The following is a 16,743-nucleotide window of genomic DNA, read 5'->3' as shown; positions in this document are numbered from 1 at the left end:
GTATCACTGGGTGTGATGCCGAAAATTCATGCAGTAGAGCTTGGCTACTGCTATCCAGGGGAAATCCTCCGTTGCAAACGATGATGGCGCCTCTGCTGTGGTTTTGCAATGTGTCGCGTAGGATCTCTTCCTGTCGAAGGCTGCGATTCGATGATCCGAACTGTTTGCGATACGTAGCGGTCGAGAAGCCTGTTGCAGTGTGGAAGACACTCTCCATATCGATAACCCTTCGCTGGCAGGCTACTGAGGCCATCATTGCCAATGTCGCTTTGCCTGTGCCATGCATGCCAATGAGCACGATAGACGCCCGGGAGTCAAACATTCTCCGGCATTCGTACTGTGTAGGTGCTGGTGTTGACCTTGCCGAATTCGGTAGACTTCGCTGTTTGGACGCAGGCGGCGATGGTGTTGGCAGCGAAGCTCGCCCGTCCATCGCTCCGGTTTCCGTGTTCATTGCAGCAAATGAACGCTTCGCACCAACCGTCATGGAAGCCATTGTTTACGGAACTTGCAATTTGGAAAATGTAGTTCCCTAAAATCAACATCATGAAGCAGAACATGCCGCTGCAGTTGGCAGCGACGAGTGCCTTAGCGAAACACGTGATAGCAGTGAGCCCCGCTTTTCCTCGGGGATAAATCTTTATCCTGGTGCGCAGACGCTCCCCCGGCTTTCTCCAGTGCCTCACTAGGCAAGCTCGATGGCTTCTTTAGCAAGATGCTCGACCACCCCATATCCGGGTGATCACCAATCTGCTCTTTTGGCAAGGCTCTATGAGGCGCGTCCGTGTTCTTTGTGCGACGGCGAACGACCGCTGCCGAACCCATGTCTTTGCAAACCCAGGAGAAACGCCGCCAGGCCACACAAGACATACCGGTAAAACGGTTTCGGGTATCAAGAGCTTGCGATCAGTGTCGCAATGCCCGCGAGAAATGTGACGCGAACCAGCCCAGCTGCTCTCCCTGTCTGGATGCCAAGCGCACGTGTACATACACGTCAAACCCGAAGAAGCGAGGGCTCCAGCCCGGCTACATACGCAGTCTTGAAATGACACTGGCCTTCATTTTCCAACAGCACGCTGAGATTGAGACTTCAGTACACGAGCAACTGGCCCAGGAAAATACAGTCTTGCTAGCGAGGGGTACTAAGGACTCGAATCGTTTGCACAAGAGCTGGACCAAGAGCAGATTTTGTCGAGATGTGACCAGAGCATTATCTGGAGAGCAGATAGGAGCAAGCGAGGACAGGCCGCCAAGCTCAGACGAAGACAGTGAGGTAGATACTGAAGATGCCACGCTTCTCCAGATGACACCAAAATCTCAGTCTCAGCATTCGGTACTAGCCCTATGTGACGATCTTGAGGAGTGCTGACTTATGCAGATATCATGGCAAAGTGGCACGAACTACGTGCCACAGGCTATGCGCCCACCTCCATTACCGGACCTTCATTCTCCGCGTCTGCAACAATCTACAGGCTCTTCTCCCCTTACCCCCCTGCCTACGGACTGCTGGAGGTTGATCGAGATATATTGCACGTATACACAATGCTGGCTTCCCATCGCGGATAAGCTTGAGATTCTCAAGCTATCGTATTCTTATGCGGAACAAGGTTTGGCTCTGTCAAGCGACATGTCCAACTCGGGAATTTATGCAGAGATGTGGAGTGTATTTGCAGTCGGCTCTACGCATGATGACGCGAGTCTCGCAGGAGATAATTATCACCCATGGCCGTCCGGAAGACTTTACGACATCGCGAGGCAACTTATCCCCAATGAGCTAGGCAAATTCGAACTAGGTCACGTAAAGGCCCTTCTCAACCTAGCATTGTTCAACATCCATGGGAAATTATTCGATGCTGCTTGGCATCTTGTCGGCGGTGCTTTACGAATAGCCCTCATGCTTGCAGAATCACCAGATGCTGTTACACTTCGGCTAAAGCATGTCATCTCGAGTTGTTTTGTGCTTGACAGTCTTTTGGCCTTACATCTCAAGCGGCGCCCATACCTCGACAGGGCCGATCTTTCGTGGATGGGCAAGATAGAAGAAGATGGCATGGAAGAATGGCAGCCGTGGAGTGGGCATCTCAATCTTGGTCCATCACGCCTGTCAAACTCTCCGACACTCGCTTTAAGTACTTTCAACGCTTTCATGGAATTGGTTGACATTCTCCGATGTACGTCCATGGAGCGGACAGCGCCAAACTTTCTACATGAGATGATTGGCCGACTTGAGATGTGGAAGTCAGCGTTACCACCGAAACTCGATTACATTCGGAAAGATCCACCTTTTACACCACCAACCCCACCTGCATTGCTTCTCCGCTTCACTTACCTCGTCACTGCGTTTACTCTCGTCCCATCTCAGGCGTGGCTTCAGCAGATCTTGGACATGTTAAACGTCCTACAACAGCAGCTTGGGGTCACAAGAATGCCGGCAGTCATCACCTGCTTATTGCAAAGTATCAAGAGAAACACTAGTAGTCTGACTCTGGATCAGCAGACACATACTCGAATTCACGAGTTATTTGCTGCTCTTGGCCAATCATCACAAGAGACTTCGGAAAGAGCATCATCGGATTTGCGATCAATATCGGCTACTTTGAGAGACGCGTCTTCAGAAGATTCTGGAACCGTTCAGACCTCGCCGCAGTCTCTCGTTTCACAACATAGCGGTCCGTTCACCAATCGGTACCAGCAACCGCCCAACCAGTCTACTATGGTCCATCCAGATATGAACGTTAGCCATGCAGGTCACAGTTTGCAACCATTCGAACCCAATCTATTCGATTTCGGAATGGCTGGCCCGATGTTCGACCCCCACGATCCTTATAATGCTTTAGTCTCGGGTGATTTGGGAAGTTTCCTTGACGACTTCGCTTCAAAGCATGGTGCCAAGAAACTACAAAACCAACCGCAGTTTATGGAGAACCTCGGATTTTCATCGGAAGTAAGCATGGCCGATCTATTGGCGGCTGATGCTGGCCGTTTCATGCCTACTGCATCGAACCTAGGCGTAGATAACAGCGAAGAGTCTCCTCAATTCCCGCTCAACACTTTCTACGATGCTGGGTGAGCCCGACTGCAGGCTTTTAAGCTCAAAAAGTAAGCAATATCTAGCTATCCAAGAAGTCCATAGTAGCAGAGTCAAGACATATGCCTTCATCATTATGGGCGTGGCTTGAAGGAACGATGCTTGATTAATGGGTATCTTCTACATATAGACTGTCAAACGATAAGAAGCACAGGAAATCGAACAAGGAAACCACATCAGCTTCCAGCTCATAGCCGCGCATATTCGGCTTCCTTCACGAACTGTCCTACATTGCTTACTTCGTTTCGCGGTCTCTCCATAGACGCCAATGTATCATACACCGCACCCGTACCAAGCTGTAAATCACGGCACATGGCATGCCACGCGGCCGCAGCGCGCTGTGCCAGTTCCTCAACGACCCCCTTATCCTCTCTGTTCATGACTCGATTGAACAACTCCATGCTGACCCAGCCCTCAAATCCAATATCCTTGATGATGGCACGTGTGACATCTTTTACGGGCAAGTACGCTCCACGACTAGTCTCGCCATAAAACAGCCTGCAATTTCTGCTCCAAGACATGCGGGCTGGCTGTTCGGCGTTGTAGAAGGGATGGCCAGGAAGCAACGGTCGTGCGAGACGCTCGGCGTCGACGATCTGAATGAAGAATATCTTCTCTTTGCGAGGCTTGATCTGTGCAACCAGTCGTTGTATCGATTCGCGAACTGCCTGATCAGCTCCAACAACCTTTCCAGATTCAGCGGTAGGGTCCGCATATATCCTGCCCAAGATGTTGAAGCTGTCCAGGCAGATGCCAAAGTTCGGTCGATCGACCCGTTGCACGATATCCCAGCACACTTCCCATTTGTCAACGTGTGTTCCCCAGCTTAGGCTTTCGTATGCGAAACGGATGATTGGGGTTTGATGCAGCCCAAGGTCTGCAATCTCTTGAAGGTCATTGACGATGAGGTCCGTATCGGAGGATGTCTGGCTGGGTGGTAGGAATGATGAAGGGACTTGGACTATGTCTGTTCGAAGGACATGCGCAAGTTGCATCCAAAGCTTCATCTCCTCGATTCGCTCAGCGTGTCGCTTCCTGTCCAAGAGACCCTCGTAGTGCATGAATGGCTGCAGACATATGATCTCCAGGCCCAGGGACGAGCAAAGTCCGTAGACTGAGGCGGCACCTGCGAGTAGGTCGGATGGCTTGTCGGACCCGGCGTGATCGACTAGGTCCTCGTAGAAGAGCTCGATGCCCTCTAGTCCATGTTTCGCCGCCATGGAGAGTTTGTGTTCGAGGCTGTGCCCAGCGTAGCATCGGCCTAGCGACATGGAGGAGATACCTGGGCGGCACGGCATGATGTGATACTGATGGAAGATGGAAATAGAGGTGTATGTGACGAACAGTATGGTATTGTGAAGGTGGAACTATAGTGTGAATACTGAGAGACTAACAGCCGTACTTGTCAAGCTGATAAGACATCTATAAGCAGCTGGCGTACATGCAAGGCCGTTCATAACCCACCGATATCCTGATCAACGCATGCTGCACGACCGTTACCTACCATGCACATACGCATTGAACCTTCCTCGTCCAATCACGCTCGATGAGCACTTGTCGCTCGCCATCCCGGAGTAATGTTGGAAAATGTAACACACTCCTTACGCAACCGTGATGTGCCGTGTCAAGCAGCAGGCAAGCCCAGCCTGGTGACATCTTGGTGGTGCAGATGGAGGTTCGGCGCTAGCCGCGCGGAAAAGAGCTCACACCCGGGCCCAGGTGCATCGCGCCACTTCGGTCATCGGTTCCCGATCGAAAAATGGGCCGTATTGCTCTTGCATCCCCAGGCCAAGGCGCGCTATGGCAGAACACCTGAGCATCACAATCCTTTTCGTGGTTTTCTAGGCAATACAATGGCTACAGACTGTCATAATCTACAGCTTTGTGTACACGACAGCTAGATGTCAATGCTGCATAAGGCTGTGCAAGCGCAGCGGGCAGTTTTGGACGCCGGTGGTTTTTGGCGCATATGTGATCGGCTGGTTGACGTCTGTACAACCACTCTTTCGATAAGAAAGATCCGACGCGTCCAGTAACCCGGGCGCGCGAAACTGTCCGGCTGTACAATTTCAGCACCTGCAGTAACACATCCACAAGGGCGGGCCCGAAAGCAGAGTCCGCAACGACTTGACAGCCAAGCTAGGAGCGCTTACTCTTCTACGCGAACGCAGCCGCGTGCTCAGGGTCGAAGGCACGTGGAGAGAGCGTTCTTCCCGCCGGTAATGATTAGCGGTTTCGAGCCGATATAGCCGACACGTGTGAAGGCGTTGATTCTCATGTTGCGGAAGGCCGAACCGTCCTCTGTGATGTAGGGGCCATGACGTCATTGGGATCGCTGGTTGGACTCGCGGTTCGCGATCATGTCGCCCCGGGCCATCTCGAGAAGTATTCTGGTGGCCTTAGTGATGAGTCTAACTCGGCTGCACTGGAAACTCGCCAACACGCTCGCCCTTGATCAAGTGCTTGAACTCAAGTGCGCATGCAGGCAATCGTGGATCGCTATTGTAACCGTCTTCTGTTCCTGATTTGTCCTCAACAGTGCATATCTCTGATGATCTAGTCATGAACGCGGATATCGAAGGCCTCTCAGGTGATGCTCATTGATCATGATGTATTCATTTGCACGCGACTACGAGTATGCGGGACTACCAAACGCTCAAGCCATCTCAGTATGCTCATCTGCCCTTGCTTTCTCATCCCTAATCGTCAAGTTCACTTCCTCGTTCTCCTTCATCCTGTCCACGAGGATACCATGTGCCTTGAAAGCGGGCTTGATGGTAAAGAGCTCGTCCATGCGCTCAAGCGGGACGCCCTTTGTCTCGGGTATCAAGAAGAACACAAAGGGTATAGAGAGCAGCATGAGGCATGCGAAGAACATGTATACTCCGTATCCCATGGAGGCAAACATCTGGGGTGTAAATCGAGAGATGATGAAGTTCCAGAACCAGTTGTTTGCCGCAGCGAATGCCTGACCCAAGGAGCGCGTCTGCTGGCTGTACATCTCGGAGTTGATGACCCATGGGGTACCGTTCCACGAAGGAGTGTAAAAGGCGGTCCAGAGGTAGAAGAAGAAGACTGCGCTGATACCGCCGGAGGAGAGTTCGCCTGAAGCGTTCTTGTTGTTCGTTGGATCGGCGATCTTGATGTAGGCAGCGATGTACCACATGCACAGAGATCCACCTGTTTAAGTAATTAGTCTATGTTTCGTGTCCTGTTGGTAGAATGAAGACTTACCCAGAGCGCCGAACATAAGAAGCTTAGTGCGGCCGAGGCGATCGATGAGCCAGATAAGCCAGACAAAAGTCAGAACACACTTGACGACACCGAAGATGCCAGTGGTGAGGAAGCCTTCTGTAACACCAAGACTCTTGAAGACAGTCGGAGAGTAGTAGTTGATTGCGTTGATACCTTTAAAATGTCAGTCTTTGTCTCATGCAGGTTGTACATTGACATGCTCACCGGATCCGTTCTGCCAGAGGAAAAGCATGCCACCGAGGAAGATACGGTATTGCACCTTGCGTTGTTTAAGCGCAAGGAACGGCTTCCAGAATCCAGGTCCGACAGTGATTCTGTCATGTTCGACCTGAGCATCTATGGCATCGAGCTCCTCCATAATATATGTGTGGTCTTGGGGAAGGTTACGGATCCAGCATAGATCCTTCAGTGCTTGTTCGCGTTTTCCCTTGGTCAGGCACCATCGAGGTGATTCCGGCATCCAGAAGGCGCCAAGCAAGAGGCAGCCGGCAGGAATGAGTTGCACAGCGAATGGAATGATCCACTGCTTGTGAGAAGGCTCCATCGTCTCCTGAAGACCGTAGTTGATCCAGCTATGAGTGTGTTAGTACGTGTTACTCTCGAACGGAATCCAGGTTGCATGACTTACAATCCAACGAGACCTCCCATTTGCCAACCGAGCTCGTAGATACCGACCAAACGTCCGCGCACAGCTGGTGGAGATAATTCGGAGATGTAGATAGGAACCATGTTGCTGCATCCACCAACTCCCAGACCTGCTAGTACACGGCCACCAATGATCAAACCGAGGCCTCGGTCGCCATTGGCACCCAGCATCATGCCAGCACCCAAAATGAACTGGGTATGTCAGTATTTGCTCCAATATATCTGTAAAGTACTCGGGTGACTCACAATGAGAACCCAGAGAATGAGCGACTTCCTCCTGCCAATGTAATGACTGGACGCATACGCTCCAAAAGCTCCGAAGAATGCACCAGCTTGGTACACCGAGACGATGTTGGCCTTCGTTAGGTTCAAGTCGGCGGGGTCCATCTCCGCGAAACGAAATTCCTCAACGAAGGACGGCAGGGCCAAAGTCGTGCCAATGAAGGCACTGTCGTAGCCGATCATGCATGCTGCCCATGATGCAATGCATGCTGCTGTGTAGACTCTCCAGTTGTAAACCGCCTTTGGTGTCGGTCGATCTTCGACGACGGTAAGGATACCCATGTTGGTGTGGTAATTCGATGTGCCTTGAGGAATCCAAAGTTGATGGACTCAGATGGCACCGATGAAGGTTGCTAGCCAGACAGGTAGGCGTAGCTTGGGCGAGATGAGGAGTACTTCAATGGACGAAGATCGGCCTACACCTATATATCCCGACCGAGAGGAACCCGGCAACGTGCTGTTTTGCGGAGTATGTGGAGAAAACGCCACAAACCCCATGGAGATGAGCTATGAAGGTGTCAGGCAGTTGCGCATGTGCTCATTGGCCGTCCAGTTCGCAGAAAGGTTGATGCTGAGCTTGGCCCGGAAGAATCGCTAAGCACCCCCAGGAAGAATTGAACATTGTGCGATTGCGGAGAGGAACCATGCTCTCGCCGACCCCAGACCGTTCCTAGGGACCTGGATTTTCGCGCCGGTCATGCCTAGTTGGGAAGTGAAGGAATTACCCACAGGGTTGGTGATGCTGCAGGGCCCGGAAGCGCATTTACACGCGAGGTTTAGTGGCCGGGGCATCTTCGCTGATTGGAAGAGGGACGCAGCTGTCAGTCGCACACCGGACCGTCGCATAGCCTGCACGCGCTTGACTCGCGTCTCCTCCACGCGCGACATGACTTTTTCCGGTCCCCAACGCGTTGAGTCTGGGGTATTGGCGCATGCGTTGGACGTAATCATGGAGCGCTCGACTTCTACCCCGAATACCCGCTCTCTGAGGATTCAATATCTGGAAGAGCATCAAGCGTCACCAGAACGGCAAACCTCCCCAAACTTCATCCTCGTCTCCTAAGCACACGACATTCACATCCCACCATGTCTACCGAAACCAGCATACCAGAAGTCTCGCAAACCGAGCGCCATGGCTACCTCTTCGGCCACCCAATCGCCCACTCGATGTCGCCTCTACTACACAAGACCGTGTACGACAACCTTGGATTGAACTGGGCACAATACCCTTTGGAGTCAAGAGACATGAATCTGTTCCTGCAATTAATCAAGCATCCTCAGTTCTACGGTATGCGCAACACATCAAGCAATGATACTGACAAAGATGACTAACAAAAGTGCAGGCGCTTCGGTCACAATGCCCCACAAGGTCGCCATACTAAAACACCTGGACGGCCTCACGGAAGAGGGAAGGGACGTAGGCGCAGTCAACACACTCTTCATCCAACAAGATGCTTCAGGGAACCGGTTATACATGGGCACCAATACCGACGTCATAGGGATAAGAGATGCTTTCGCATACAACGTGGATCCAGCGAAGTTTGAGAACAGACCTGCGTTAGTGATCGGTGGAGGCGGCGCAGCGAGGAGCGCCGTGTATGCGCTGAGGAAGTGGATGAAGTCCAGCGCCATATATCTTGTGAGTAACCAGACGAAATCATTCTTCATAGATGGAGGATCGTGCTAACAATACCATTCTAGGTCAACAGAGATCCCACAGAAGTCGCAGCCGTAATCGAAGAGTGCACAGCCCGCGGCTACGGCGACTCCCTCGTCCACGTCTCCTCCGTCTCACAAGCACAAAGCCTCGAAGGTGTCGGTGCGATTGTAGCCTGCGTACCAAACTTCACACCCGTCACACCCGCCGAGATCGAGGCGCGACAAGTACTCGAATGCTTCCTCGCGAAGTCGCATAAGGGAGCTTTGTTGGAGATGTGCTACCACCCTACGACATGGACGGAGATTGCGGAGGTAGGAAAACAGAACGATTGGCAGATCGTGCTAGGGACAGAGGCATTGATATATCAGGGTCTGGAACAAGACCGGTATTGGACAGGGAAAGCGGTGGCGGATCTACCGGTGGTGCAAGTGCAGGAGGCGATCGCCAGGAAGTTGAACGAAGCAAGACTGTAGATATTAATGGAATTGGACATATACACACGGCATGCGAGGTGCGAGTGAATATGCAAGTCATGAGTTAACTTGAAAAAGGTAGAATTGCAAGTCGCTAAGCTCCGGGCCGCGTGTAGTCTAGGTTGCGTACCCGCCGCCATACCTCGCGGACTGTCCTCTCTTGACTCTGTCGACCTGTCTCCATAGGTGATGGTCCTGCTGGTCTGTAACGAAACATTAGCATATGCCTCGCTCTGGTTTGCTGTAATACCGACTTACCTGATCGCCAAATATAACCGGCTTCCCAGCCTCACTTCCTCTATAGGCGCGCCAGCCCAGTCCTCCGGTGGATTCGCTGTAGTCACTAAACCTCCAGCTTCTTGTAATATAGCAATGCCAGCCGCGACATCCCATTCCCAGCAACCTCCTTCCCACCAGATATCAAACGAACCCATAGCAACATATGCCAAATCGAGCGTCGCACTTCCTAAACTTCTGACCCCATGTACCATTCCTCCTCTTCCCTGCCTCCCCCCAATCTCAGCTGCCATATTAACAAAACTTTCAATCTTGCGATGCATATTGCCATCAGGCGTATCCCGTCTATCTTTACCCCATTCACACGAAAAGACACACCCGCTAGGCGCTTTCTCCGGCATAGGTGGTATGGGGTTACGAACTAGTGGGAGACGTTGCGTTTCGTTGAAGAAGGCGCCGCGACCAGCGCAGGAAGAGAAGAATTGGTTCGTAAAAGGCGCGTATATGACGCCAATGAGCGGTTTGGACTTGTAGATGAACCCGATGCTGACACAGAACATGGGGAAGAGGTGGATGTAGTTTACGGTTCCGTCGAGCGGGTCGACACACCATGTTTGAGCGTTGTCGATTAGGTAGTCGCGGGATGAGCCTTTGCTGTAGGATTCTTCGCCGACGAATCTACTGGATGTTAACGTGTGCAGCTCGGTGGGTTTAGAGCCAGTGGCATACTTGTGTTGAGGGTACTTGTCAGCTATCGCCTTCTTGATGAATGCTTCAACATCTTCGTCCGTCTCCGTAACTAGGTCGACAGCATTCTCCTTCTGGACGTGTTCATCCTGTCCTGTCGCATTCCCACCCTCTATCCGCAGTTGCGCAGCATCCATGAGCATCTTGCCCGCCTGTCGTCCCAGCTTCACGGCGAACGCATAGATCTCATCTAGCTCTTCTCTTGATAATTCCATCATATTGATCGCGGGTATTGTGTACATGTTAGGTAGATGTTTGGCTAGGAAGAAACGCCATGGCGACCGACACGCGCCAGAACAGATCGCGTCCCAAAAGTCCCGTCTGAAGCCGTGCCGGTTAAAGACGGAAAGCGACCTGATAGCTGTATGTAGGGGAGTGGGACGTCATGCTCGCAACTCAGGGCAAGAAGGCCGATCGTTAGGGGTGGGGGTAAGGACTTTTCCCCTTCCTTGCGTTCCGACGACCATCGGAATCTCGGAATGAAGTATGTCAAGGCGGGCCCACCCACGCGACGCGACAGACACACTACCTAGGTATCTCGTCGCGGCCATATACTCCTGATATCACCACACTCTTACAAAGTCCGTGACCGGGATCATCAAGCCTCTTCGTGCCAACAATACACGTTCGTAGGACATACCACCTACTCAACAGCTGAAAATGCCCAAATCCATCCTCCTAATAAACGGCCCAAACCTCAACCTCCTCGGCACACGCGAACCCACAATCTACGGCTCCACATCCCTCTCCGACGTAATCAGCTCCGCACACAAACAATGCACCGCGCACTCCACAAACTTCGCTCACATCCAATCGAACCACGAAGGCGTCCTTGTCGATCGCATACATGAGGCACGCGGCAATGTCGACTTCATCGTCATAAATCCAGGCGCTTTCACGCATACGAGCGTGGCGTTACGAGATGCGTTGGCGGGTGTGGAGATACCGTTTGTTGAGATACATATCAGTAATGTGCATAGGAGGGAGGCGTTTAGACATCATAGTTATCTGAGTGATAAGGCGGAGGCGGTTATTTGTGGATTGGGTGTTTTTGGGTATGAGGCTGCTATTGAGTTTGCGGTGAGGTTTCTTCGGGAGAAAGAGGAGAAGAAAGCAAAGCTGTGAATAATGATGTTTCAATATCCCACGATTGAGCAACGATTCCACCTTGAGACCAGTCTTTAGAAAGAACTTCGCTTAGTTGCCGTGTCACAGATTCAGTCGTGCGTTCTAGTAAAGCCCTTCTTGATATCCTGTCGCGCCTCGAGGTACGTTTGCAGAGCTGTTATAGCCGGTAGCAGCAGCATGACAACGCTCAACGTCTGGCCGAACCCCCAGACATTCTCCTCCTCATCTTGCAGTCCACAGAACTCTTCCGGGTTCTCTGGCAATGCAAATTTCTGCGTAAGGACCAAGATGGCGGACAGTATAGCGAGGAGAATCTGAACAACAAACGTGATTGCTGGGTTGAGGAAGAGGTAGTATATGCATTGGAGGCCGAGCCGCGCTGGGGAAAGCGCTCGAAGCGAGAAGCCCTTCTGCTTTTGTGTCGGGTCTGTAAATCGACGTACTAGGGCTTGTAGTGACCTCTCCGAAGACGACGATGACGGCGATTCCAATCCTCTTCCTTCTGGGTCGTACAGAATGCACACCAATGCCGTTGAGAAGCCGACGAGAATGAGGAATAAAGGGACAAGGAATGAAAGCCTCTGTACACGACTTCGTACCATAGATGTGCCATCGTCGCCTTCGACGAGGATCGGCGGCATGGCAATCGCAGCAATCATTGAGGTGAGTAGGAAAACAGCGAAGAATACGACAAGTGTGAGGCGGATTTTCGCAATGAGCTTGTACTTGCGGAAGTATTTGCGGAGCGTTATCAGAGCGGCGAGGTGAGAGGAGGAGGATAGCGCACACACGTAGAGGATAAGAACGAAGTGGGAACCTTGCACTCGGAAAGAGCCTTGAGCCACCTGATTGTGTTCTGTCAGCATGGGACATCTCGATGGGAAACCGAGCGTACTTTGATCCATCCGCTCAAGAGCACAGCGTAGCCCGTGATGAGTTGTTGATCGCCGAACCCGATAATCAGCGGGTCAAGAAATGGACGCCACGCGTAGTGCTTCTTCCACTCGTTTTCCAGGAAGCGCTCACGGATGTATGTAAGCGGCGCTCGGGGCGTGAAGTGACCTTTCGTATCGAAGGCTTGATCGAGAAGCATAGCGAGGATGGACGCGAACGTGGTCATGAAGCTTGCAATGACGAAAGACAAGACGACCTGTAGTGTTGTCAGCTTGAGCCTAGAAAAAATGATTTGGAGTACTTACACCGACGCCGGCAATGTCTGGCTCTGCTCCATTGGCACAATCTCCATCCCAGGTCGCAATACTATCGAATGTGACCCATGGAGGTGCCATACACTGACCGGAAGTTTACAGCTGGGCTTGCAGTGACTTGAGAGCCGCGACCGCAATGGTATAAGGTTGTGTGAATTGCCCAAACAGGGCATTGCGAGACGCCTTCAAAAATGCTAGTGATAAATGTATGCGAAGATGGGAGGGCGTTAGGTAGGTGAGGAAAAGGCGTTGAGAGTGTGAGAGAGGCGTCGATGTAGTCGAGGTGGACTGGGCTCACTAGTTTGCCGGCTTCGCACGTGTCCATCTTGAGGCAAGCATAGGTGAGGAAGGAGCTATCACCGGAGCTCGCGCTGAACGCAACCTGAGAGACCTTGGAACAACAAGAATCCCCGTATCGAGCGCACATTCTGCGTAGAATGGCTAGTGTAGGCCGTTCGCCGGGTATCACATTCTATCTATAAAATCTACTTCACTTTTGTTTGCTCTTCGCCTTTACACGAGCAGCCAGCTTCTTGATGTCGTCCTCGCCGTCTGCAGCATCCTGCTTAGATTTCTTCGTCTCTCGTTGATGATCTGGCTCGTCTTCGTCCTTGCCTTGCTTTCGCTTCTTGCGGCCCTCTTCTAGCAGCGCCTTCATAGCAGACGTCTCCTTGAACCTTGGGTTTGTGGGATCGATGGCAAACTCATGGCTCTCGTATAGCTTGGCGAAACGGGGATCGGTAGTATCGATTTGGAAGTTGTCCTCTACAATGGGAGCGTTCTTCTTCGCTTTCTTGCCCTTCTTCTTAGCCTTCTCCGACTTGACGATCTCGTTCATGTCGAAGTGACGCAGCTTTGAATCGTCTTCATCTGCCATAAGTAGTTCCAGATTCGCTCGCTCAGCTGCTGCTGCCTGGTCCTTTTCCTCTTGCTCCGCCTTCTTCTTGGCCTTCTCAGACTTCTTCGACTTCGGCTTGGAGGCTTTGGCAGCTTCTTCGGGATCGGAAGCAAAGAAAGGATCGTTGAACGGATCGTCATCGTCCGCAGCCGGTGCCGCTTCCGCCTCCTGCTCCATGGGTGCGTCAGGGTCGCGTCCAGCCTTCTTGGCTTCCCACCTCTCTTTACGTTTCGCCTTCCTTTCCTTCTCCTTTCGAATGTACCTCTCCATTGTAGTCTCTTGCAGTGGGATGTCATTTTCGAATACGTCCCCGTTGCCGGCTCCGCTAGAGAGGCCACCCGTGAAGGTGATCTGCATCTCGCTATCCGGCTTTGGGAAGTCGCGATCCCGTTTCGCAGACGCCTTCTTCTTCATTTTCGAAGATTTGCCTGGTGCTTCCAGACCGAGAGCCGCTCTGAGACTTGCGGCTTTGTCCATCTTTGCTGCTTCTTCCTCGTCCTCGGATGACGACTGGTCTGAGCCCAAGTATGCTTGTAGCTCGTTCTCGTCAATCTCCTTGCGTGAGAAAGCACGCTTTTGTACCTCCTTCCGTGTCGCATCATCGGCATCCCAGGTCAGCTTGACCTTTGAGTGCGTGAGCGCATCCGTAGAGAACTCATTAGGTTTGTAACCGTCCGGCAGCTTTGCGCATTCGTCGTGGGGATCTTGGTCGAAGGTTGTGCCGTCGGGAACGAATCGCAGGTCGAAGAAGTTGGCGCTCGTTAGGTACTCGCGGCCATCGAGGTTGTCGTAGATGGACTTTGCGACGTTCGCGGAAGAGCATGTGATGACGGCATAGTAGTAGCGTAACCGGTCAAGTTGGTAGGCTCGCAACTTGGTGGAGTCGAACTCTTCGCCTGTCTCATCTCCTTGTAAGTCTTCCCCGTTTTGTTCCTCGCCGTCCACCTCAGAAGCGTCTGAGTCGTCGTCGAGCGCGCTGATGTTGTTCTTGTCTTTGTTGGACGTCGAAGCGAAGATCTCACGAGGGGGTCCTTCGATTTCTTCTCGTTGTAGGCGCTCCATACCGAACTCGCTAGGGTATATGACGACGTTGAGAATGCGTCCATCAGCTGGGACGAAGGAGTTTGCTACGGCCATGATGTCGGTGGCCCGTATGTTATCCCAGTCCATGTTCACGGCAGCCAGACGTGCCGAGATGTCGCCCGTCGGGACGTCGTTGTCGTCACCGGCAAGCTCGGTCTGCTCCTCCAGCTCAGCTTCATCCTCTTCGTCGCTCGAGCTTTCATCCGATGAAGACTCTAGTCCACCGTCTCGGATAGGGTCGAAGCCTTGCTGCTCCACCCTCTGCATCTCCTTCTTGACAGCCTTGTCTCGCTTCTTGTCGGCCGGACGTACTAGCTCGGGCTCATCGTCGGCTTCATCTTCGTCTTCGTCGTCTTTGTCGTCGCTATCGGCGTCGTATAACCGGTCAATGGCCTTTTTGCCAGCCTTCTTGTCCACCTTGCGGCCATATTTGTCGACCGTGGCCTTGTTGTAGAAGTCGGGGTCGGTTTTTAATCGCGAGAATCGCGGGTCAAGCTTAGTCTTGGTGTGCTTCTTCGAGGGGAGTCTGAATTTGGGGTCGGTTTCGAAATTTGCGAATCGCGAGTCGTCTAGAGAAAGTTAGCGCAGTGCTCGGCTGTCGCGCGAATCGCAACTTACCCTTAGGCACGCTGGCCTTTGCGCCCTTTACGGGTATCGTCTGTCGCTTAGGGAGAGGCATGGTGGGATGCGCGCGTTGGTGTGAGCGGTGGGCAGTCGCGCGGCGCGGAATTGCAGCTGCGGAACTCGAACTTTTTCTGCCGGGCGGTGGCAGATCGGCGGCGAAGAGCGTGCATTGGATACCGCCGCGGAGGTCATCGCACGCACGGGCAGGGATTCGGCAGCCCGATCTGGGGAAGCTTTAGCTGCGTCACCCTCGAGAGGGGAAATACATCACACGACTGTTCCGGAAGCCTCTCCGCTGTCTCAACAACTTCTCCGCTTTCTGGGGAAAGCTGACATTGTACACCCATTTCAACATTCACGTCTAGCTGAGCATATCCCAGATACACCACCATGTCTCAACTCTCCAGACTTCTCACGTAAGTTGACCGCTGATTGAGAGCTGTCTAGCTTCAGCTTGTACCTAGCGAGCTAGCTGATGCTGACCTAGCTTGCAGTCCTCGCAACATGACTTTGTTCACTCTGGCATCCCTCGGCAGCGGGTACTTTGTCGTCAAGTCAAAGACAATGGCCGACAGGCAGAGAGCCCGAGTCGATGGAGACTACACCGTCACGGTCGACAGGTCAGGTATGATTCGTCAATTACATTGAAATCTTGCTCCCAAACCCACGATCAGCAAATCGTACATTGCGCTGACTACAGGCTATAGGTGGCGGCATCTAAGTGCGTCAGAAACGACTATCAAAAGAGGCGATGCTGTTTCTTCCTTTGCACAAACGGCGTTCACTACATTTGCAGCGTTTTAAGCTCGGCGTCCTTCTTTACCACCTCGAATACCAACAAAGGAAATAATGCGCATTGATACGACACTCATTTCAATGCTTGTGAATTATCAACAAAGCGAAAATAACGAAAATATCCTGCTGTTTTCTGTTCGACGCGTTGTATGCCATCGCAGTGCTTCCATGATGTACCCGCATTTGATACGACTACTGCTATGCTTTTTCCGAGTGCGCGACTCTAACAATGGCATGAGATACGAAGAAGAGGCTTGAAATGCTCCGAAATAAAATCCTATGCGCCGAACATTCGTTTCAAATTCTCTCGTACCCGTCGGGCGACCCGCATCCGTTGGTCATTACGATTGGCCCACTTACCCGATGCTAAATATAACCCACTCAGCCTCAATCGAGAATACCCTAAACACGACAACAGAGATGAAAATAGTATGACGTCCTTTCGTACCTTCGGAGCGCTAAAGATCCGCCATTGAGCATATCCACCTTCGATCTGTCAAATGTTAACGGCTTCCTTGTTGGGCCCACTGCTGGCTCAGCCTTTGCGGAAGTTGTTGTCAGCCGTCTTCCGAATCCAGCCAATGAGGCCACACTCCATCAGCATTGATCATAGGGTTTCT

The 16,743-nt window shown here is 52.2% G+C and overlaps 7 protein-coding genes across 7 annotated transcripts; 2 read left to right on the top strand and 5 right to left on the bottom strand.

The window, feature by feature from the left end:
- Nucleotides 1–3,276: 3,276 nt before the first annotated feature.
- Nucleotides 3,277–4,386, bottom strand: QA4 (3-dehydroshikimate dehydratase; the record flags this gene model as incomplete). The annotated part of the gene is made up of 1 exon (XM_049343320.1): nt 3,277–4,386. One exon carries the CDS (start codon nt 4,384–4,386, stop codon nt 3,277–3,279), a length of 1,110 nt encoding a protein of 369 aa, XP_049199413.1.
- Nucleotides 4,387–5,744: 1,358 nt separating this feature from the next.
- Nucleotides 5,745–7,552, bottom strand: J4E93_005398 (uncharacterized protein; the record flags this gene model as incomplete). Its single annotated transcript, XM_049343319.1, has 5 exons — nt 5,745–6,268; nt 6,323–6,496; nt 6,548–6,915; nt 6,972–7,180; nt 7,235–7,552. The coding sequence occupies 5 exons, from the start codon at nt 7,550–7,552 to the stop codon at nt 5,745–5,747; spliced, it is 1,593 nt and encodes a 530-aa protein (XP_049199412.1).
- Nucleotides 7,553–8,356: 804 nt separating this feature from the next.
- On the top strand, nt 8,357–9,403 carry QA3 (Quinate dehydrogenase; the record flags this gene model as incomplete). The annotated part of the gene is made up of 3 exons (XM_049343318.1): nt 8,357–8,558; nt 8,614–8,909; nt 8,972–9,403. The coding sequence occupies 3 exons, from the start codon at nt 8,357–8,359 to the stop codon at nt 9,401–9,403; spliced, it is 930 nt and encodes a 309-aa protein (XP_049199411.1).
- A 94-nt stretch (nt 9,404–9,497) lies between these two features.
- On the bottom strand, nt 9,498–10,605 carry J4E93_005396 (uncharacterized protein; the record flags this gene model as incomplete). The annotated part of the gene is made up of 3 exons (XM_049343317.1): nt 9,498–9,606; nt 9,662–10,318; nt 10,370–10,605. The coding sequence occupies 3 exons, from the start codon at nt 10,603–10,605 to the stop codon at nt 9,498–9,500; spliced, it is 1,002 nt and encodes a 333-aa protein (XP_049199410.1).
- A 442-nt stretch (nt 10,606–11,047) lies between these two features.
- On the top strand, nt 11,048–11,512 carry J4E93_005395 (uncharacterized protein; the record flags this gene model as incomplete). The annotated part of the gene is made up of 1 exon (XM_049343316.1): nt 11,048–11,512. One exon carries the CDS (start codon nt 11,048–11,050, stop codon nt 11,510–11,512), a length of 465 nt encoding a protein of 154 aa, XP_049199409.1.
- A 92-nt stretch (nt 11,513–11,604) lies between these two features.
- J4E93_005394 (uncharacterized protein) lies at nt 11,605–12,804 on the bottom strand (the record flags this gene model as incomplete). The annotated part of the gene is made up of 3 exons (XM_049343315.1): nt 11,605–12,360; nt 12,411–12,665; nt 12,715–12,804. 3 exons carry the CDS (start codon nt 12,802–12,804, stop codon nt 11,605–11,607), a joined length of 1,101 nt encoding a protein of 366 aa, XP_049199408.1.
- Nucleotides 12,805–13,213: 409 nt separating this feature from the next.
- J4E93_005393 (uncharacterized protein) lies at nt 13,214–15,383 on the bottom strand (the record flags this gene model as incomplete). Its single annotated transcript, XM_049343314.1, has 2 exons — nt 13,214–15,273; nt 15,323–15,383. 2 exons carry the CDS (start codon nt 15,381–15,383, stop codon nt 13,214–13,216), a joined length of 2,121 nt encoding a protein of 706 aa, XP_049199407.1.
- Between the last annotated feature and the right edge of the window lie 1,360 nt (nt 15,384–16,743).

Source organism: Alternaria ventricosa (assembly GCF_023758065.1).
Source record: "Alternaria ventricosa strain BMP 2768 chromosome Unknown scaffold_8, whole genome shotgun sequence".
Classification (NCBI taxonomy): domain Eukaryota; kingdom Fungi; phylum Ascomycota; class Dothideomycetes; order Pleosporales; family Pleosporaceae; genus Alternaria; species Alternaria ventricosa.
The sequence above is the reverse complement of the archived record's forward strand: the minus strand, read 5'-3'. Positions and strand labels throughout refer to the sequence as shown.